Consider the following 23,966-nt stretch of genomic DNA (forward strand, 5'->3'; position numbering starts at 1 on the left):
TTTTTCTAATTTGATACATGTGATTGCATTAATGATTAGAATTTTCTTGTAAGTAATTCTTTCCATGTTAATTTTTCCTTTGTGTACTTTCCCCATTTTTATAATTCCATATAAAACTGAATATATGTTTTGTAGTTCTTTCTTTGGTTTTTCACAGGAGAAAAAAGGCACACCTGTGAAAGTATAGATTTTAGTTCTCTAATTACAAAGAATTCAGGAGAATAGAGAACTTGTAATTGAGGATGTTTTCCTCCCTCCCCGATCTGGGATGGAAGACAGTTTTCAGTCGTCCTTTTTTCTCCTCCACTTGGTATTTTTCACCTGGACAGTGAAGTCTTCCTGATAGACTTCACAAAACAACTGTCTTTCTCTGTTGACTGTCTTCCATGCTGTTTTCTCTCTGATATGTTCCTATATCAAAATTACTTGGTTGGGAATTTTTCTTTCTGGCATGGAGAAATGTGGAGGGAATACCTGTGAAAAGTGTAATGTTTATACGAAGTTGCGTTTTTGTGTCTCATATTTACTCTGCTCTTAAATCACTGCAGGAAAACAACACAACATGGCCATTACCTGTGAAAATTTTCTGCAGAGATGAAGAAGGAGAGTGTGTCGATGTTTCCAAATATTTGATTAAAAGGGGTTTGGCTTTGAGAGAAACGAGGTATAGACTATTTTTTTAAAACATCATTTTGTGATGGAGGCTTCTTATTTGCCTGCGTAAATTTTCGTATCTGTGTGTGCTCAGACCTGAATGCCTCTTGTTTGCTCTTAAAAATGATTTATAACATCCTGAGGAGCCGGCTTAGAAGTAAATTCATTCAGAATTGCTAAATGTTTAAATCCCTAGACATTTTTGCTTTTATACTTTCCCCTTTGCTCTGGCATTTATCAGTACATTTTAAACCAAAGGAAAAGAGAATTACACAGTGGGTACCAGATCTGAACCCTTTGGCCTCATTTGCTTAGGCAGAAATGTTTAAGCTTTATGTTGGAAATTCTGGTAGGTATATACCAAAATATATTTGTGTGATATAGGTAGCAAATGAGTAGAATTGGGTAGCCAAAAAAAGTAATTGAACAATATTTACATGTAAAGATCCTTTCAGATACTAAATTTGGGGTTTAAATACCTTTGGTCCAAGGGGAGAAGGATCAGGATATCACTGTAACCCTAGTTTCCTCTTTTTATCTTTTTCCTTCTAGAGGTAGAGGTATATTAGAATTGCAGATACATGTTCCAAGTGGTCACCTTCTACCATACATGGCCAGATCTCTTTGTTTATCTTAGATTTTTATACCTTACCTTATTTGGATCAGGACCCCAATCTTGATGAAATGGAAGGAGAATGAGAGATCAGAAATAATACGGAACCCGAGGTAGTTGGCCTGGTGTGGTGGATGCTGACTTCACTGCCTGGGCCTTTGCAGGCAGCCAGGCTCTGCATCTAGTCCTGCATTCACTGACTTCAGGCTAGCACAGTTCCTCGCTGAAAGAAATGTTAAAGTGAAAAATGCTGGGCAAGTTTATATTAACTAACAATATCTACCAGTAATTTAATGTCCTTTTCTACTTTTCTGGCACTAAAGCTACTCCCTCCAGGCTGGGGGTGATGAGGGAGCAGTGTTAGTTGAGGGATTATGGAGCTATTATCTTATCAGTGCTCATTTCCTTTTGAAAGAAAATACAGGAAAGTGGAAGAAACAAAAATCTGCCATAATTTTTCTAACATAAACAATGTTAATATTTCCTTCTAGGGTTTTTTATAGGCATGTTTTTTTAATTGGAAGGGAATAACAGGAAGTAAAGCAGTTATGAATGAATGGAGCATGTTACCACTAACACTTAATATCTGAATAGTATGGGAAAACTATTTTTTAAGGGACTCATTATCTTTGTATCATTTTAGGAATGTTGATAACTTGCCACATGTATGATCTGTCTTTGGGCTAAATTAGAATCAGCTTGAAGCAGCTGTTCTCCCAATAACATCTAGTTAGTTGTATGATACTTGGGATATACTTAATAGATTTTAAGAGAGAATAGCATGTAAATATGGGATAGTAATTTAATGCATTTAAGTGAAATTATATTGCTTTATTATCATTAAGCTCATGCATAATTTAAAATAATTTTCATTATAACTTAAAGTATGCTCATTTTTATGTAACAAATTAGACTAGGATATCCTAAACTAATTAGACTAATCCTTCAAGTATATTTGAAGGATTCTTTTTATATTGTTTTCCCAGAATTTTTTTATTTGCTCATGGTTAGATATATTCTTTTTTTGCATGTTACAGAACTAATAAATTAGATAACAGCCATTCATTATCCCAGAAGTCTCTGGAAATCCCACTGGTACAAGGAGAGTCAGTGGTTACTAAGTGTATTAAAATTAACTCTGACCCTGACAAAAAAGCTGCTGATATTCTCAGTGAACACGAGGTGTCTGAATTTAAGGAGAAAATTCTAGAACCAGGAACCACTGGATGCTATAAACCACCAGCTATTCCTAACCAGAAAGTATTTGAGGCAGTAGTCAGCTGCATTGGTGATGATGGAACTATATTTGTGGTACCTAAATTATCAGGTAAGATCTTTCACATTATGCAATATTCTGTAAAAGTGGTCGCTTTTACTACTAGAGAATTTTAATTGGAAGGGAATATCTCTAGTAAAATACACATGGATTGAAATTCCTTGGGCAGATATTTAACCTTTCTGAACCTCTTTTTCACTGAGTTGTTGTGAGGTTTGAATGAAATAATGCATGAAAAGTGCTTTGCACAATGCCTAGCACATGAAAATCATTTATTGAGACATCGGGAATGGATAAACATTGGGCCTAAGGTAAGCATGGGGGGACAGGTTCCAGTTATACAAGTTTGGAGGCTCTCTAAGAAAAAAGAATACAAACGTTTATATTTGTTTAAAAGTGAGAAAAGAAGTCACAACAAATGACTGGAGAGTCAGGGCCATTTGAGATTCAGGTCCTTCCTGAGATGTCTTTAGCTTATGTACTAACGCTTCCTTTCTACAACCTGAGTGTGTCCAGGACACTTGATGACTCACAGCAGCTCTAGCTTTCACGGGACTTAAGCTCCGTTAGCTTCATAGTAAGTCCACCTACGGATAGGGGTATGGGGGCTACGAATTTGTTGAAATTTTTGTCTTATGTGTTGATCTGCTAAATAGTTTTTTAATTTGAAAACCAGACTAAATCTGTGTAATTGGCTATTCTAGAAGTGAGTAGTGTTTCAGACCTTTAGCAACAGTACTTAATCCAGAAACTTTGCTTGACGTGTGTAAATAATCATAGCTAGAACTGGTTGCCAGATGCCTTACTTCCAATCCCCTGCAATACTGATAATGTGGGCTAGCACTATTACACCCAGTTCACAGAAGAACAGACTGAGGCTTATGCCCAGGAGCTCGCAACTAAAGTAGTAGAACTCTTATAGGAACTGACACCAGAGCTTGCCCTCTCTGGCATCAGTTAATGGGCATATAAATTTACTGTGGAAATAATGAGCCAGTTAGCAGGAAGTAGCAGTATTAGAATTTTAATATTATACCCACAGCACTATGCTGTATCTAAGCATCAAATAACAAAGAGCTTTTAATGATTCTTGCACTTCCAAAATAATGCTTGCGTTTGTAACCATAGATCAGGATAATAATTTGCATGTTGTTAGTCAGTAGTATGTTTCGAAACATATTGAAGCTATTGACTAAATTAGATTTTTATTAAAGCTCTATTATGTGGGGACTGATTTTTAATTCCTTTTAATGTGATCTAAGTGATGAAGTTACTGAAGTTTGACGATGACTTCATTTGAAAATGGTAGGGAATTTTTCCTAAATGCTTTCTATTTTTCATAATTTCTTCAGAATTTGAACTAATAAAAATGATGAATGAAATTCAAAGTAATTTAAAATGCCTTGGTCTTTTGGAGCCTTATTTCTGGAGAAAGGGAGAAGCTTGTGCAGTAAGGGGATCAGATACCTTGTGGTATCGAGGCAAAGTAATGGAAGTCATTGGCGGCACTATCAGGGTGAGTCTGAAATTCTTTTGTGACTATTCTAAAGCTAAGTGCTATAACATTAGGAGGTCTTTCAAGTTCAGATACATGAAATTTTGATTTAAACATCTTCTGATGAGTTCATTCATGTAGGAGAATCACTTAGATGCATTATATATTTATTTGTAATAAGAATTCCTCTTTTCATTTTGAAGTATATTTATTAACCTGAATAACAAAAAAATATTTCCAGGTAGGGATTTTTACCACTGAAACTTTAATGGTGCCACTTACTTGTAATTGGCAGCCTTATTCGTGTGCATGGTGCTAAGTAAAACAACTTATTTTCCAGTATATTCTATATCTCCTTAGTAAATTTGTTTACGGGACCCCCTAATTTACCCTTTCACATTAGGGTTAATTTACTCTTTCCTGAATACTAAGAATAGTACTTGAGTTTCATCTAAAATCTTCAGAAAGAGCTGCATACAGTTGACCCTTGAACAGCACTAGGGCTGGGGAGCCGACACTCTGTGTAGCCGACCTGAGTATAATTTATATCATTCTTCCATGTCCACGGTTCTGTGTCGCAGACTCAATCAGCTGTCGATCGTGTAGTGCTGTAGTAGGTTTTTACTGAAAGAAATCCATGTGTAAGTGGACCCTCATAGTTTAAACCCGTGTTGTTCAGGGGTCAACTGTACTTTGAAAATATGTGTATATAAAAATATAGATGGAAAATGCCTCCATTTACATTGTACTTTAAGTATAACAGTGAAATCAAGAGACATTCAGCCTGTGAAGATTTTGGTTTTAGGAGGGGAGGAAAAATTAAGAAGAGTCTTTTGTTAATACTTGCACAGGAGATTATTATCTATTTGATGATGATACCTGACAATAACATAGCACTTCAGGTTTCTAAGCTTTTTTCACATATGCGCGTTCGTATTTTCTTATCTGTTTCCAACTATCATAGATGTAGATTACTATGCCCATTTTACCAGTAAGAAAATTGAAGTTTATGTTCAGTGACGTGCCCGAGGTCAACATGTCAGTGGGTGGTGGTACTGGAATTCATATCTAAGCATCTGATTCCAAAGTTTCTGATCTAAGCATTGTGCTTTTTGTGCTGGAACACAGACTTTACAGGGTTTTTTTTTTTTTCCTGGAAAGTATCTTTTATTTTTATTTTAAAAAATTTTTATTGCAGTGTAGTTGATTTACAATGTTGTGTTAGCTTCAGGTGTACAGCAAAGTGATTTAGTTATACATATACATTTATTTATTTTCATAGGGTTTTTAAAAAAATTTATTTTATTTATTTATTTTTGGCTGTGTTGGGTCTTTGTTGCTGCACACGGGGTTTCTCTAGTTGCCGTGAGTGGCTACTACTCTTTGTTGAGGTGTGCGGGCTTCTTACTGTGGTGGCTTCTCCTGTTGCAGAACACAGGCTCTAGGCGCGTGGGCTTCAGTAATTGCAGCACACGGGCTCAGTAGTGTGGCTCGTGGGCTCTAGAGCCACAGTCTCAGTAGTTGTAGCACACGGGGCTTAGTTGCTCTGCAGCATGTGGGATCTTCCAAGACCAGGGATTGAACCTGTGTCCCCTGCGTTGGCAGGTGGATTCTCAACCAGTATGCCACCAGGGAAGCCCTTCATAGGTTTTTAATAGAAGTAAGATGGTTTCAAATTTGGGGTTAGTATTTAGGTATATGGATACTCAACAGATTCATGTGTTTGTATGCAAATGAGTCTATTTTCACATACATTTGAATTGTTCAGATAACTCTTTTATGATATAAAAGTAAATTGAAATTCAATTTTCATTAAGTTATTATAATTCATAATCTTTACATATATAGGATCCAAATAAGATAGTGGTGAACTATATTTTTTTCATACTTTCTAATATCTCTGTTTTTTAAATTTGAGAGTATTTTGATATTTTAATCATCATTTTGAATTTTTTTCCTATGCATTTCACGTATACACAATAAATTTTTCATTCCTTAACCTGATATCTTTCAAGGTTGTCCTATGATCCACATTAAGAAATAGACATTACATGTAATTGTACTTACCCTAACAATTCTATTTCTTTTTTTTTAATGCTGACTGCCAAGACAGCCCAATTAAACAGTGATATGTTAATTTAATTAAATTGGGGTAACAGAAGTAACTTATTGACATTCCTTATTCTTGAAACAATTTAGAAACTGAATTATCAAAATTAAGTAAAGCATTTAAAAAAATGGACTGTTGAGGGCTTCTAGTTTCTGGTTCCACATTTAAGAAGCTTTGAAGTTGCCACACCATCCTAACAGCAAGTAAAAAGCTGAACAAACTGAAAAATCTGTAACTCTTCTTGTATCTGTAAGAGAGGGAGTACAAAGGGCAAACCACTGCCCCAACAGTTAGAGAGTCAGGTGAATCTAGGGAGTCACAGCTTATGGGAGCAGAGACTGACGACCAGAACTTTAATGGAAGAATTGCTGGAATTTTTTTTTTTTTTTTTTTTTTTTTTTTTTGCCGCACCACATGGCTTGTGAGATCTTAGTTCCCCAACCGGGGTTGAACCCGGGCCCTCGGCAGTGAGAGCCTAGAGTCTTAATCCTAACCATTGGACTGCCAGGGAATTCCCAAGAATTGCTGGAATTTAGTGTGGACAACTCTGAGAGGCAAAAACTCCAGGGAACCCAGTCATCAGAAGGTTCCACACGGTTCTATGATATTTATCTCCAAGAGCTTGACCAGGTTCTCACATAAATATCAGAGATGCTTCCAGCAGGGGAAGGAGAAAAGGAACCATTTTGAAATATGCTAGAGCATTCTGTTTTTCTTAATAGGGCCTGCACTCAGGAGAGAGTACTTAAGCAGGGCCTAAGCATCTGGGGTATTATCAGAGCCTAATCAACCTGGGGGAAAGGAAATTACCCAATTCCAGTTAACTCTGGCTTTCCACATTGGAAAAAGACCCAACTCCATCTCACTATATCATCCTTTCCCACTTTAGGGAGTAGAGCAAAAAACTGAGAAACACTTGTGAAGTTCACAGTCTGAAAGCATAGTCTCAATGAAAGACTGAGATGTAATCATAAGACTGTAGAACATTTCCCCTCCCGTCACACCTTCCTACCACATTACTGAAGGCCCATTTATAGTAGTTCCTTTTACACAGTACATGTCTGGCTATCAAGAAAAAATTACAAAACAGTATGATATTGGCATAAAAAAGGATGCATAGATCAATGGAATAGAATAGACAGCCTAGAAATAAACCTACGCACATGTGAACAATTAATTTATGACAAAGCCAAGAATATACAATGGGGATAGGACAGTCTCTTCCATAAATGGTGTAGGGAAAACTGGACAGCCACATGCAAAAGAATGAAACTAGACCACTATCTTAAACAGTACACACAAATTAACTCAAAATAGATCATAAAGACTTGAACATAAGACCTGAAGCCATAAAACTCCTAGAAGAAAACATAGCCAATAAGTTCCTTGAGATACATAGGTATTGGTGATAATTTTTTGGATGTGACACCAAAAGCAAAGGCAACAAAAACAAAAGTTAACAAGGTGGACTACATCGAACTAAAAAGCTTCTGCACAGCAAAGGAAACCATCAACAAAATGAAAAAGCAACATACTGGATGGAAGAAAGTATTTCTAAATCATATATCTGACAAGAGGTTGATATCCAAAATATATAAAGAACTCATGAAGCCCAAGCCCAGAAATAAACCCAGTTAAGGTCAATCTGTGACAAAGGAGTCAAAAATATACATTGGAGAAAAGACAGTCTCTTCAGTAAGTGGTGCTGGGAAAACTGGACAGCTACATGTAAAAGAATGAAATTAAAACATTCCCTAACACCATATATACAAATAAAATCACAGTGGATTATAGACCTAAATGTAAGACTGGATACTATAAAACTCCTAGAGGAAAACTTAGGCAGAACACTATGATGTCAATTGCAGCAATATTTTTTGGATCTGTCTCCTAAAACGAAATAAAAGCAAAAATAGGGGCTTCCCTGGTGGCACAGTGGTTAAGAATCTGCCTGCCAATGCAGGGTACACAGGTTCGAGCCTGGTCCGGGAAGATCCCACGTGCTGCAGAGCAGCTAAGCCCGTGCACCACAACTACTGAGCCTGTGCTCTAGAGCCTGCGAGCCACAACTGCTGAGCCTGCGAGCCACAACTACTGATGCCCACTTACCTAGAACCCGTGCTCCGCAACAAGAAAAGCCACCGCAATGAGAAGACCGCGCACCGCAATGAAGAGTAGCCCCCCCACCCCACTTTTGCACAGAGAAGGAAACCATTGACAAAACAGTCTACTGAATGGGAGAAAATATTTGCAAATAATCTGACTGATAAGGGATTAATATCCAACAGCTCGTACAATATAAGTAATATAAACAGCTGTTTATAATATAAACAGCTCATAGGACTCAACATCAAAAAAAAAACAACCTGAAACTAACACAACATTGTGAATCACCTATACCCCAATAAAAATTAAACAACCTGATTTTAAAATGGGCAGAAGAACTGAATAGACGTTTTTCCAAAGAGGAAATGCAAATGGCCAGCAGGCACACGCAGAGATGCTCAACGTCACTAATCATCAGGGAAATGCAAATCAAAATCACCTCATACCTGTTAGACGGCTATTATCAAAAAGACAACCAGTAACAAGCGTTGGTGAGGATGTGGAGCATAGAGAACTCTCATATGCTGTTGGTATGGTGAATTGATGCAGCCACTGTGGAAAACAGTATGGAAGATCCTCAGAAAACTAAAAATAGAACTGTATGACCCAGTTATTCCACGTCTGGGTGTTTATCTAAAGAAAACAAGAACACTAACTTGAAAAGATAATATGCTCCCCCGTGTTCATTGCAGTATTATTCACAACAGCCAAAATATGGAAGCAACCTAAGTGTCCATTAATGGATGAATGGATAAAGAAATTGTGGTGTGTGTGTGTGTGTGTGTGTGTATATATATATATATTTATATAATATATATATAATGGAATGTTATTCAGTCATAAAAAAGGAAATCTTGTGATTTGTGAAAACATGGATGGCATAGACCTTGAAGGCATTATGCTAAGTGAAATAAGTCAAACAGAGAAAGACAAGTACTTAATGATCTCCCTTTTGTGTGGGATCTAAAAAATAAACAAGAAAAATTGAGATAGAGAACAGATTGGTGATGGTCAGAGGGAGGATGGGCAAAATGGGTGAAGGGGGTTAAAAAGTACAAAGTTCCAACTCTAAATAATTTGTGGAGATATGCTGTGCAGCATGGCAACTATAATTAATAATCACGTACATGTGAGAGGTGCTAAAAGTAGATCTTAAACGTTCTTATCACATAAAAAAATGTTTTGTGATTCTGTGTGGTGACGACGTTAACTAGATTTATTGTGATCATTTTGCAGTATATGCAAATGTCAAATCATTACATTGTATACCTGAAACTAATATTATGTTATAGGTCATATCTAAATTTAAAATATTAGGCATACTGAAAGGCAGAAACACAATTTGAAAAGACATAGCAAGCATCAGAACCAGACATGGCAGGGATGTTAAAGTTACCAGAACAGGAACTTAAAACAGCTATGGTTAATATGCTGAGGGCTCTAATGGATAAAGTAGACAACATGAAAGAACAGATGGGCAATGTAAGCAGAGAGATGGAAATACCAAGGAAGATCCTTTGCTTTGCTTGTTAGTAGACTGGCCACAGCTGAGGAAAAAAATCTCTGCGCTAGAGGATATAGATAAATAGAAATCTCTAAAACTGAAAAGTAAAGAGAAAAACTGAAAAAAACAGAACCAAATACCCAAGAACTGTGGAATGGCTACAAGGGTATAACATACAGATAATGGAAATACCAGAAAGTGAAGAGAGAAGAAAAATTATTACTGAGAATTTCCCCAAATTAATGTCAAACAGCAAACCATAGATCCTGGAGTTCAGAGAACACCAAGCAGAATAAATGCAAAAGAAACGATCTGTCATTTCAAATGACAGAAAGTCAAAATTGCAGAAAAAATCCTGAAAGAAGCCAGAGGAATAAACCACCTCATTTACAGAGGAGCAAAGATAAGAAATTACATCCAGCTTCTCCTCAGAAACTATGCAAGAAGAAAGAAGAGAGTGGGTTGACTCATAAGCCAGTAATTTGAGAGGCAAGTGTTAGTAGAAAGGAAAGGTGAGGGCTTCCCTGGTGGCTCAGTGGTTGAGAATCCGCCTGCCGATGCAGGGGACACGGGTTCGTGCCCCGGTCCGGGAAGATCCCACATGCTGCGGAGCGGCTGGGCCCGTGAGCCATGGCCGCTGAGCCTGCGCGTCCGGAGCCTGTGCTCCGCAACGGGAGAGGCCACAACAGTGAGAGGCCCGCGTACCAAAAAAAAAAAAAGAAAGAAAGGAAAGGTGCGCTTTAATCAGAAAAGCCAGCAATCTGAGGAGAAGGTGGGCTTGTGTCCAGAAACCAACTCCTAAGATTCTGCTCAGCCAGGACAGTTTTTAAAGGGGAAAATGGGGGTGTGGGGAACAATCTCAGTGAATCATCGAGGCAGGAGGCTGGCTTCTACATCATTCTGCATTGCATGCAGGCTGGCTGACTCTCTCTTCAGATGTTATATTGCCCGAGTGATCTGCCTGCAGGATTGTTTAGGGAGGCTGTTGGGGGTAGGGGGGACCTAGTCATATTTTTAACTGCCTAATTCTTCATTCTTCTTTTCATCTAGAAAAAGAATCACCAGGTTAGACAAGGCATGGTATGCATTCAGAAGAGCACATGTCAGGAGTTAGGTTAAATTGCCTAGTGATCTCATTGCTGTAATTAGGTTCTTTTAAGGTTAGAGGGGAACAGAAATGTGCAAATGGGAAAGGGGCAGAAGAGCTGCTTTTTCAGTCTTTCCTTTCAAGTGCTGTTTGCCAACGTTAGTCAAGTTTACCTAAAACCTTTGACATAATAATTAACTTGTTTATTGGAAAGTAAGTTGAGCAGCTGCAGCCACTGATATAGGAAGAATGTTTTCCCCACCTCTTCCAGCTAAGAGAACAATGCAAATTGGGTAGAAATCACAGTGTAAGTTTAGCACTTTGGGTCACCCAGAATAGTCCCTCATTTCATACTAATTGAATAAAGAAATAAATGAATCAATTTTTTAAAAAAAGAGAGTGGGTTGAAATATTTAAAATCTTGAGAGGGAGAAAAACCCATCAGCCTAGAATTCTGTACCCTGCAAAATTATCCTTCAGAACTGAAGGAAAAATGAAGACTTTACCAGAGAAACAAAAACTGAGAGAATTTGTTGCCAGTAGATGTGCCTTGCAATAAAATGTTAAAAGAAAATTTTTAGAGAGAATGAAAATAATATAGGTTAGAAACTCAGATCTACATAAAGAAAATAATTGAAAAAGGAATAAGTGAAGATAAAACTTTTATTTTTCTTAATTGCTCTTAACAGGTGATAGTTTGTTCAGAGTAATAATAGCAGCAAATCATTCAGTTACATGTGCTTTTAGTTATGTATATGCTTATGTATGCTTATATATAAGTGAAATGAATGACAATAATACAGGGGATGAGAGGGAGGAATTAGGATTATTTTGTTACTATAAGGTACTAATACTGTCTATAAAGTGGTATAGTGTTATTTGAAAGTGGATTTGGATTAGTTGTGATTACTGCAAACTGTAGGGCAACTACTAAAAAAAATTTTAACTATACTGATTCACTAAGAAAGAGAAAATGGGATCATATAAAATCCCTCCCCCCAAAAAACCACAAGTGGAAGAAAAACAGTGAAAGACAAAAATAAGAATGAAGAACAAGAGCAGGTAGAAAACAGTAACAAATTTTTGTTAGATATTAATCCAGCTATGTCAATAATCACTGTGAAGGTCAGTGGTCTAAATGCACCAGTTAAAAGACCCATATTATTGGAGTGGATCAAAAAATAACACCCAACTATATATTATCTGTAAGAAACCCACATTAAATATAAGATAAAAACAGATTAAAAATAAACGGACTTAGAAAAATATTCCATGCTAACACAGAAGAAAGAGTAGTTATAATGATTTCAGAACAGACTCAAAGCAAGGAAGGTTATCAAGGAAAAAGGGCATTACATAATGAAAAAGGGTCAGTTTTCCAAGAAGACATAAAATTCTGAATGTCTTAATAAATTCTTAATATGCCCCTAAGAACAGAGAGTCAAACTACATGAGGCAAAAACTAGTAGAACTGCAAGGAGAAATAGGTGTATCCACTATCACAGTTGGAGACTTCAACACCGCCCCCCATCAGAAATGGACAGATCCAACTGGCAAAAAATCAGTAAGGACATAACTGAATTCAACAACATCATCAACTGGATATAGTTAGCATCTATAGAATTATTCCTCCAACAACAGCAAGATACACATTGTTAAGCTCACATGGAATATTCACCAAGATAGGACCACATTCTGGGCCATAAAACACACCTTAAATTTAAAAGAATAGAAATCAGTGTTTGCTCTCAGACCACAATAGAGTTAAACTAGAAATCACTAAGAGAAAGACAATTGGCAAATCCCCAAATGCATGGAGATTTAACAGCAAACTTCTAAATAACACATGGGTCAAAGAAGAAATCTCAAGAGAAATATTAAAATATTTTGAACTAAATGAAAATGAAAACAACTTACAAAATTTATGAGATGCAGGTAAAGCAGTGCTGAGAGGGAAATTCATTGCATTGAATGCATATATTATAGAAGAAGGAAAGTCTAAAATCAATTATCTATGTTTCTACCTTAGAAAATCAGAAAAAGAGAAAAAAAAGCCAAAGTAAGCGGAAGAAAAGAAATAATAAGAATTAGAGCTGAAATCTGTGAATCCCTGAAAACAGGAATTCAAGAAAAAAAATTAATGAGATTTAAAGCTGGTTCATTGAAAAGTTTGATAAAATCGATAACCCTCTAGCCTGGCTAGCCAAGGAAAAAAAAAAAGGACACAAATTACTAATATCAGAAATAAAAGCAGGGATATCAATACAGATTTAATGAACATTGAAAGATAAAGGAATACTGTGAACAACTATGCCCACACATTGGATAACCTAGATGGACTAGACCAGTTTCTTAAATGACACAAAATGCCAAAACTCACACAAGAAGAAATAAACAATCTCGGCCTCTATCAAAGAAATTGAGTCAATAATTGACAGCCTTCCAAAACAAAAACCACCAGGCCCAGATAGGTTCACTGGTGAATTCTGCCAAACATTTAAGGAAGATATTTTACCATTTCTCTACAATATCTTTCAGAGGAAAGAAGCAGAGGGCATACTTCATAACTCATTTTATAAAGCAAGCATTACCCTAATTCAAAAAGGAAGACATTACAAGAAAAGAAAACTACAGACCAGTATCTCTCAGGAACATAGATGCAAAAATCCTCAGCAAAATATTGGCAAGTTAGAGCCAACACAGTATGTAATGTTTAAAAAAAGTTACATACTATGACCAAATAGTGTTTATCCCAGGTATACAAGGCTGATTAACCATTTGAAAATCAATTATAGTAATCCATCACATCAACAGTGTAAAAATGAAAAGTCTCATGATTATGTCCGTAGATGCAGAAAAAGCATTTGAGAAGATCCAGCACTCATTTCATGATAAAAACTCAGTAAACTAGAAGTATAAGGGAACTTCTACAGGTACCATAATACTTAATGGTGAGACACTTGAGGCTTTTACACCAAGATTAGGTACAAGGCAAGGATACCCACTCACCAGTCCTTTTCAGTATTGTACTGGAAGTGTTAACTAATGCAACAAGACAAGAAAAGGAAATAAAGGGTAATCAGACTGGGAAGGAGGAAATAAAACTGTATGTTTGCAGATGACATGTTCAGCTACATTTTTTTTTAAATGCAAGAAACTCATCAAAAAACTCCTGGAACTAGTAAGCAATTATAGGAAGATTGCAGAATATAAGGTTAATATACATAACTCAATTTCTTTCTCATGTACTAACAGTGAACAGATGGAATTTGAAATAAAAAACACAATACCGTTTTTCATTAGCACCCCCAAAACAAAATACTTAGGTATAAATCTAACAAAATATATACAGAGATTATATGAGGAAAACTGCAGAACTCTGATGAACAAAACCAAAGAACAAAATTAATGGAGCAACTCTCTGTTCTTGGATAGGAAGACTCAGTGATGTCAAGATGTCAGGTCTTTTCAACTGTATTTATGGATTCAGTGCAATCCTAGTCAGAATTCCAGCAAGGTATTTTGTGGATATCAGCAAAGTTTATTCTTAAGTTTATATGGAGAGACAAAAGACTCAGGATAGACAACACAATATTGAAGGAGAAGAACAAAGTTAAAGGACTGACACGCTAGGCTTCAAGACAGTATAAAGTTAATCGAGACAGTGTGGTATTGGCAAAGTAAAATACAAATAGATCAATGGAATAGACTAGAGAACACAGAAATAGACCCACGTAAATATAGTCAATGATCTTTGACAAAGGAGCAATGGCAATACAACTGAGCAAAGATAGTCTTCTCAGCAAATGGTGCTGGAACAATGGAACATCCACATGCAAAAAAATCTAGACACAGATTTTATACCTTCCATAAAAATTATCTCTAAATGGACTACAGACCTAAATGTAAAACATAAAACTGTAAGATTCCTAGAAAGACAACATAGAAACATAGATGACCTTTAATGTGGCGATGACTTTTTAGATACAGCACCAAAATCATGACCCATGAAAGAAATAAGGTACAAGCCGGACTTCATTAAAATTAAAAACTTCTCCTCTGCAAAAGTCAATGTCAGGATAATGAGAAAACAAGCTAAACACTGGGAGAAAATACTTGCAAAATATACATCTGATAAAGGACTGTTATCCAAAATATACAAAGAACTCTTAAAATTTAAAAGTAAGAAAACAAGCCAATTTTTAAAATGGACCACAGTCCTTAACAGATACCTCACCAAAGGAGACATACAGATGGCAAATAAGGATATGAAAAGAAGTTCCACATCATATGTCACCAGGGAAATGCAAGTTAATACAAGATAGCACTACACATAAATTAAGAATGGCCAAAATCTGGAACACTGACACCAAATGCTGGTGAGGATATGGAGCAACTGAATCCCTCCACTGCTGGTGGGAATGCAGCGTGGTACATCCAGTTCGGCAGTTTCTCAACAACTAAATCTACTCTTAACGTATGATCCAGCAGTTGCACTCCTTGGTATTGTTGACCTGAAATAAACGGACCGCCAGATACGTCTCCAGCAAAGCTGGATTTATTCAGGATCAGCAGAGAATTAACAGTTCAGGGTCTGCAACCATGGTAAGTCACGTGCAAGTTCCTGCAAAGCAAGGAAAGGAGAACACGTTTATAGAGAAGAAAGGGAAGGTGGGTATGGCTCTAGTAAACAAAGAGTCCGTGGCTTTTCATTGGCTGAGTCCTTCCCAGGAAAGAAGAAGAGTCTGTATTCCTCCTGTTGGGCTGTGCTATCATCAAAGGACATGGAGCTCCCCTTTCTGATCTCCCAACTCTGTTTAATTGAGGTTTCTGTTTATTAAATTTTTACAGTATTTACCCAAAGAAGTTGAAAACATGTCCACACAAAAACCTGTTTATAGGAGCTTTATTCATAATTGCCAAACTTGGAGGCACCCAGGATGTCCTTCAGTAGGTGAACGGATAAATAAACTGTAGTGCGTTCATACAATGGAATATTATTCAGTGCTGAAAAGAAATGAGCTATCAAGCCATGAAAAGCCATGGACGAACCTTAAATGCATATCACTAAGTGAAAGCAAGTCTGAAAAGGCTACATATACTGTATGACTCCAACCCTATGACCTTCTGGAAAATGCAAAATATGGAGATAGTAAAAAGATGAGTGTTTGCCCAGGGGTTGAGGGGGGAGGGAGGACAGGATTTTTAGGGCAATGAAAACACCCTTTGTTTTCACAGAGCGTCTTTATACATTTGTCAGTCCCATAGGGTGTACATCACCAAGTGAACCCTAACGTAATCTATATGGACCTTGATGTTGACGTATCCACGTAGGTTCATGATTATAACAAATTACTACTGTGGTGCAGGATGTTACAGTGAGGGAGGCTGGGGTGTGAGGGAAATCTCTGTACCTTTCTCTAAATTTTGCTGTGAACCCAAAATTCTTTAAAAAATGAAGTCTTTAGAAAGTTATTTTACAAAATTTGAGGAACACTGGATGACTTAAAAACAAGTTTGTTTCTCATAGGACTTCTCAGAACCTTTATCATGCAGTGTGATTCTCCAGGGAGGAAACATTACATGCAGAGTTTCCCAAACTGTGAAACTGAGGAATACTGAGAATTTGAGAAATGTTCTTCTATTAAATAGAAATCAGGACTTCTAAAATACTTGGAAACACAAAATAAAAATTATAAACATCCTCCAAAAAATTGATTATTCTCAAGAAAAGAAAAAGCTTTTGTTCGTGTGTAAGAAAACCTTTTGACAGGTTTGATACACTATGGGATGAGGAAATACAGTGTTACATTTTTCTAGAGATTTTTTAAATCTAGATTTATATCTCCTTCTAGGATGTCTTTTTTTTTTTTATTCTCTTTAATACCAGGGAGTCCTTTCTGTCCCCTAGTTTTTAGTAGTAAGTTTTAATTATGAACTTTGTCCTGTTTCAGGTACAATATTTAGATCACGGATTCACTGAGAAGATTCCACCGTGTCATCTTTACCCTATTTTGCTATATCCTGATACACCCCAACTTTGTATTCCTTGTCAGCTCTATAATACCATACCTGTGAGTAAACAGGGATTTATAGGATGACTGATTTTAAAATACTGTCTTTTTATTAACAATAGTTTTCTAGAAATTAGAATGTAAAATGAAATCCCTTTCAGTGCAACAAAAATAATATTTAGAAATAAGCTTACAAAGATAGTTAAAGGGCCTTTATGAAGAAAATGACAGAATTATCCTGAAGGATATAAAAATATCTGAATAAATTAAGAGAGATAGTGTCTTCATAGATGGGAATTTTGTTTGGAATTGTTAATTTTTAGTTACGGTTCAAATAAAATTTCAAGAAATTTGAAGCTGGATCAGAGAAAGGAATGGTATATTAATGATCTCTTGCCATACAACAAATTAAGCTTAAAATTTCGTGGTCTGAATCAACAATAAGCTTTTTGAAACTTTCATACAGTTTCTGTGGCTCAGGCGTTGGGAACAGCTTAGCGGGGGTTTTGGCTCAGGGTCCCTGGTGACTCTGCAGCCAAGCTGTGCGCCAGAAATGCAGTAACCCGAAGGGCTGGCTGGGCGGAAGAACCTGCTTCCAGATGCTCACGCACAGGGCGCCGGGGGGGAAGCTGGGGCTCCTCATGGGCTTTTGGCAGGAGGCCCCAATTTCCCGCCCAAGTGAGCCTCTTAACACGTAAGATGTAATAGTCACTGCTCCTTAATAAATATACATTGTAGTCAGTATACAAGCACTGCTTTGGCATATTGGCCTTTTTTAAAAGTTTTATGATGCTTTGTTTTTAGTGTAGGTTTATATTTTTAAAGCATAAAATGCTTTAAGAGAGTAACATGGGGGGAAGCTGAGACAAATTATTAGTTTCTTAAGATCATTTTTATCAAATACCCATGATATTCTCTGAAAACTGCCTATATATTTTGCCCTTCTCTCTAGTGTTATCTGTTTATGGCTACTTTTGTGTATCTTCATTTACTTCCTGCTCTTATTTTGTGAAAGAATCTGAGTTTATTAATCCCAAATAGGTCGGGAATGTCTGGCAACCAGATGCGGTAGAACTCCTTCAGGAACTGCTTTCAAAAAGAAAGGTGGAAGTTCACATTATGGTAATTTGTATTTAAAGCATATATCATTGGGACTTCCCTGGGAGTCCAGTAGTGAAGACTTCGCCTCCTGATGCAGGGGCTGTGGGTTTGATCCCTGGTCGGGGAGCTAGGATCCCACATGCCTCTCGGCCAAGGGACCAAAAAACAGAAGCAATATTGTAACAAATTCAATAAAGACTTTAAAAATGGTTCACATCAAAAAATCTTTAAAAAACCAACTTCAAAAAAAAATTAAAAATAAAGCATATATCATCGATTTAGTTTATTTGCCATAAAGTGTTACAGGTAATATAATTTGAGGGATTTTTTTTTATGAAGAACTATGTTCCTGTGTGATTATCAATTACTCGTTAACATAAAAGAAGTTACCACTTTGGTTCCTAGGCTCATTTTAAATAAACCTAATTTTGAGCAAGTTCCTGAGAACTTCCATAAGCCAGTAATTTGGAAGATTCCTTATTAACAACTTATTTTGACACGAGGAGAGCACTAAGGAAATAGAGATGTTTATAAACACACATGGTAGTTTCCAGGATGGTGCTGTGTGTGTAGCACTGTGTTAGGCGCGGGTAATTCCCGCCCTCAAGGGCCCTGTCGAGTTAGTGAAAGAGTGAGACACAAGGCAAAACCGTAAAGACTTGATACCACACCTTGCTGAGAGCCGGGCGGCTGGTGAAAGGAGTGAGTGTGATAGGAATGTAGAAATGGGCGTTGATGAAGTGCTCCTGAGCAGGGAGGTGCGGAGACAGAGGTGGGGGATGCGCTTGCTAGAGCGGTAGAAGCTGGGGAGCGGCAGCAGTGCGACTAGGGTCTGAGAGAAGTAGACGGCGGGCAGGAGGCCCCCCCGGGGTTCCTGAGCGGTGAGGCGCTGAGGAGATTCTCCGGGAGCTGTGTTGGACGGGTCGGGCGGAGAGAAGAACTTCAGGGAAGTATTTCTCTGTGAAAGATGTGATGGTAGGCTCATGAAGACCTAAAAAGAGCCACAGACTCCCTTAAGTAAGAAAGTGGAGAAGCCCCTCTGGTTAGCCACAGCCTCTGTGGACAGTCACAGAAGTCCTGCAGAGATGGGAACTGCTCAGGTTATCCAGGTGGCTTTCTTTGCTGCTTAGCTTACTTAGCCTAGGAAGACAGTGTGGCGTATACCAAGGTACTCGATTTCTCAGAAACCACGCCTGTGCCTGCCCTTGCAGACCTGCTGCCGTAGCAGACCTTCCCCGGGATTGCTCCTCCTACCTTACATGCTCATGGCACAGACCCGGCGCCTCTTAACATGCTGGGCTCTGTCCTGGGCCTGCAGGTGCAGCAAGAGCCAAATAGAAACGCCTGCCTCCTTTGAGCTTCCATTTTAGTGATGGGAGATAAAATGGAAAAAAAATATATATATAAGGTATGTTAAATAATAGTGCTGGCCAGAAAAATGAATTAGGAAAGGCTGATAGGGAGAGGTGGGCACGCGAGGAGATAACATTTTAAATACAGTGGTCAGAGAAGACATCCCTAAGAAGATAAAATTTGATCGAGACTTCTGAGTGGTGAGAGGACACGCCACGCAGTTACCAGATCAGTGCAGAGAGCCGCAGGGCAGGAGACGCCTGGAGTGTCCAAGGAGCAGACGGACGGACGGAGGTGGGAGGCCACCTGTGAGAGGTGCAGTTGTCGCTGCGCAGAGGTGGATGTGATCTGACCTCAAAATCTACTGTTTTCACTTTGCACTGGTGAAAACTGGACGGTAGAAAAAGGTAGAAGCAGGAGGTCAGCTGGAAGGCGATTACAGTAACTCAGCAGAGGCGTGAGTTTGGACTAAGGTGGTACCGGGTGGAAACAGCGAGGAACGATCAGCTTATCAGTCATGTGCATTTTGGTACCTGATGTTTGTAAACGGACGCACGGATTTTAAAGCCACTGTATGACTCCTAGACTGTTGTTAATTTCTTCTGATTCCTGCCATTTTGGGATTTTTCCCTAAACTTCATATCTTTACCCCTGAGCATACTTTTTCTTTCTCCTTCTACTTAGTATAAATTATTAGTATTATCTAAAGATGATGTATAGTAAATTGTTTTCTTTACATAACTAGAAAACTCTCTACCTTATGGACATGTAAATATATTTTATAAAAACCAGAGTAGTAGCATTATTGCCTCGTTATCTGCCAAAATACCAGGAAGAAAATTTTACAAAATGAGTCACTAGTCAAGCGAGTGATACTGTGATTGTCAGAAATCTAATTTCATTTTTGCCGACTGTAAAATTTTAATCTTCAAGCAGACTTTATTTTTATAGTAATAATCTCCTTTATTGAACTTAAATAGGAATTACCAGAAAATCCATGGGAGAAATTATCTATTCATCTCTATTTTGATGGAATGGCACTTTCTTATTTTATGGCACACCATAAGTATTGTACTTTTGAACATTCTGAGGAAATATTGAAGGAAGTAAGTGAACTATTTTTCTATAAAAATCTAAACTATAGGGCTTCCCTGGTGGCGCAGTGGTTGCGCGTCCGCCTGCCGATGCGGGGGACCACGGCTTCGTGCCCCGGTCCGGGAGGATCCCACATGCCGCGGAGCGGCTGGGCCCGTGAGCCATGGCCGCTGAGCCTGCGCGTCCGGAGCCTGTGCTCCGCAACGGGAGAGGCCACAACAGTGAGAGGCCCGCGTACCACACACACACAAAAAATCTAAACTATAGAAAAAGAAATTGTGGTTAAAATGTCATGTTTTGTCTTATGCCTCAAGCCTTCCATATAGTTCTACATGCCTGATATGTTAAGAGGGTCTAGAGGATTTGTAAATTCTTTACTGAGAAAGCAATACCCTATATCATGCTTTATAAAGTCCTAAAAAAGACTTCAGTTGCATTAAGAGTCACTTAGTGTTTCTATATCTTCAAACCTAATGAGAAGCTCATATGTTCTCTCACGTTGTTTGAATATAGATGCAAATTATAAAATCATAATGGAATTCACTGCCAGAAAACGACTCTCTCCCAAGATAAAATGGTTTTGCCTTATATTCAGTATTATAACATTTCCCCCATTTTGCTTTCTTACAGGGAACTCAGAGCCAGATTTTAAGCTTAGCTTCAGTAAATAGCCCATTCCAGTTGCCTGGTGCTTCTGTTTTTAATATTTTAAAAAACATAATTAGTCTGTTACAGATATGATTTCACATTGCAAGCTCTACTTTATAGAAATAGGGTACTCGTCATAAGTAAGAATGTGAACATTTTATATAGCAAGATATTTTTAGACTTGCAGTTCACTTGTTAGGTTTTTGAATCTTCATTTTAGTGATAGTACACAACCAAACAGTGGGTGTTCAGTTCAATATAGGAAACTACTTTCTTCTCTCAAATAGGAAACTATGAGACAACTTTGTACATGTAATCCTCACAGCCAGTTGTTTCTTTTGAGCATAGGGGTGTGTGTGTGTGTGTGTGTGTGTGTGCGCGCGTGCGTGCCCCCGTGTGTTTGTGTAAAGGGTGTTTCATCTGTTAAACAGGTTTTATAAAGATTACTTAGTCTCTCTGCCAGGTGTACTCTTCAGCGTGAACATTTAAAAGGAAAGGTAAGAGCTCCCGCTCTTACTATAAGCTAATGACAGTTGACATGCTTTTAGCATAATTTTGAGGATTCTTCTTGTTGCAATATTAAGATCACTCAGAACACTAAATTTTCCCATAGTTAAGCTGAAATGAATGCCAACAAGGCCATGCACGCGGTCTTTGTGGGATGAAATATGAAAGTGCCTTAAAACAATATTACACAGTTAAAGATAGTTTTATTCATTAATAATACTATATTATTTCAGAAACCAACAGATTACAATAAAACATATGAGGAAGAGAGATGGGAAATAAGGTTTGAGGTAAGTTTCAATCCAAATATTTTGAAAATTTGGACACTTCATCAATACAAAGAATCTGATACAAGATCAGGAAGGTAAGCATAACAGCTTTATTGAGATAATTTACATACCATAAAATTCAACTTTTTAAAGTGTACAAGTCAGTGGTTTTTAATATATTCATGGAGTTGTGCAATCATCACAACTATCTAATTCCACAACATTTCATCTCAAAAAGAAGCTCCATACCAGCAGCAGTCACTTTCCATCTCCCCCTCCCCAGTTTCCTGGAAACTGTTTCTGTGGGTTTGTCTATTCTGGACGTTTCATATAAAGGGAATCATAGCCCTTTGTTACTGGCTTCTTTCATTCAGCATAATGTTTGCAGGGTTGAATCATGTTGTAGTATGTGTCCTTTTTATTGCTGAATAATATTCCATTATACAGATACACCACACTTTGTTTATCCATTCATCTGTTGTTGATGGATACTTGGGTTGTTTTTACCTTTACAGACAGTGAATTAAAGCTACTATGAACGTTTGTGTACAAATTTTTAAGTGGATGTCTGTTTTCAGTTCTCTTGAGTGTGGACCTAGAAGTGGAATTACTCAGTCATATGGTGACTGTGTTTACCATTTTAAGGAACTGTGAAACTTTTCCAAACCAGCGGCATCATTTTACTTTGGTATTAGGATCGTACAAGGGTTCCATTTTTTCCATATCCTCACCAACACTGTCTGACTTTTTTCCTGGCCATCTTAGGATAGGTGTGAAGGTACAAGTCCCTTATCAGATATGATTTGCAAATATTTTCTCCCATTCTCTGGGTTGTCTTTTCACTTCCTTGATGGTATCCTTTGAAACACCAGAGTTTTAAATTTTGATGAAGTCTAGTTTATCCTTTTTATCTTATTTTTTCTTTTGTCACTTTTGCTTTTGGGTGCAAGAAGTGTTTTCATAAGTAAAATTTTATCATTTAAAATTTTAAGTAGAATTTAATTCCTATAATTATAAAAATGACATATGCTTGTTGTAAAGTGTTTTGTAACAAATCAGTAAAATTCAACAGTAGGTGGTCACTTCTTGCTGAAATCTAAGTGGTTCAAATATGTTTTGTTTTGCCACCAGTTTGGAAATGTTAAATAGTAATAAGTGAGTCTACAAATTTGAATATGATTGTTTTACTATTTATGTTAATCACCATATTCAAGATTTTTTTTTAACCTACTAAAAGAAAAATCCCCTATTTTTTTTTTTTTTTTTTTTTTGGCGGTACGCGGGCCTCTCACTGCTGGGGCCTCTCACTGCTGTGGCCTCTCCCGTTGCGGAGCACAGGCTCCGGACGCGCAGGCTCAGCGGCCGTGGCTCACGGGCCCAGCCGCTCCGCGGTATGTGGAATCTTCCCAGACCGGGGCATGAACCCGTGTCCCCTGCATCGGCAGGCGGACTCTCAACCACTGCGCCACCAGGGAAGAAGCCCTTAGTAGTTTTGTTTTGTTTTGTTTTGTTTTTCCCTATATTTTTATATGTATATTTCTTTTAACAACTGCTAACTGCCTTGATCCTCTTTGGAATCGTATAACTTTTAATTACTCTTTATGCTTTTATAGAGCTTAAGAGAGAGCACTTTTTTCATGATTTTTAACTTAAATCTTTGTCATTTCATATATTAGTTTTTATTATAAAATCCTCTAAAAATAAATGAAATACCACAGAAATGTGAAAAGAAAGAAGTTGCCCCAATTCTACATCTTGAACACCCCAGTCCGTCCCACTAAGCAGCCGCAATTTGTTAATCATTCTTCTAGAATTTTATGTGTTATATGTAAGTATTATATATAAGTAAATATTCCTGTGGGTTTTTTTTTTTTTTACACAGAATCTTTTTTTTTGGCAGGGGATGAAAGATTGCTAAAGATCTTTTGATTATTTATCACATTTTGGTCCCACTACAACAAAATTATGTTGTGATTTTCAGTGTCTCAGCTAGATTTTTTTTTTTTTTTTTTTTTTTTTTTTTTTTTTTGTGGTATGCGGGCCTCTCCCTGTTGCGGCCTCTCCCGCTGTGGAGCACAGGCTCCGGACGCGCAGGCTCAGCGGCCACGGCTCACGGGCCCAGCCGCTCGGCGGC

The 23,966-nt window shown here is 37.5% G+C and overlaps 1 protein-coding gene across 1 annotated transcript in view; it reads left to right on the top strand.

The window, feature by feature from the left end:
• The window catches only part of RNF17 (ring finger protein 17), a 114,836-nt gene that overhangs the window by 83,339 nt on the left and 7,531 nt on the right, over positions 1-23,966 (top strand). The window contains exons 25-31 of the mRNA XM_055089659.1: positions 549-664; positions 2,305-2,594; positions 3,896-4,059; positions 16,800-16,919; positions 17,901-17,981; positions 20,294-20,419; positions 21,797-21,853. Coding sequence (XP_054945634.1) covers positions 549-664; positions 2,305-2,594; positions 3,896-4,059; positions 16,800-16,919; positions 17,901-17,981; positions 20,294-20,419; positions 21,797-21,853 — 954 coding nt within the window. The remainder of the gene's footprint in view (positions 1-548; positions 665-2,304; positions 2,595-3,895; positions 4,060-16,799; positions 16,920-17,900; positions 17,982-20,293; positions 20,420-21,796; positions 21,854-23,966) is intronic.

The sequence above is a fragment of the Physeter macrocephalus genome, chromosome 13 (genome assembly GCF_002837175.3).
Source record: "Physeter macrocephalus isolate SW-GA chromosome 13, ASM283717v5, whole genome shotgun sequence".
NCBI classification, from domain to species: domain Eukaryota; kingdom Metazoa; phylum Chordata; class Mammalia; order Artiodactyla; family Physeteridae; genus Physeter; species Physeter macrocephalus.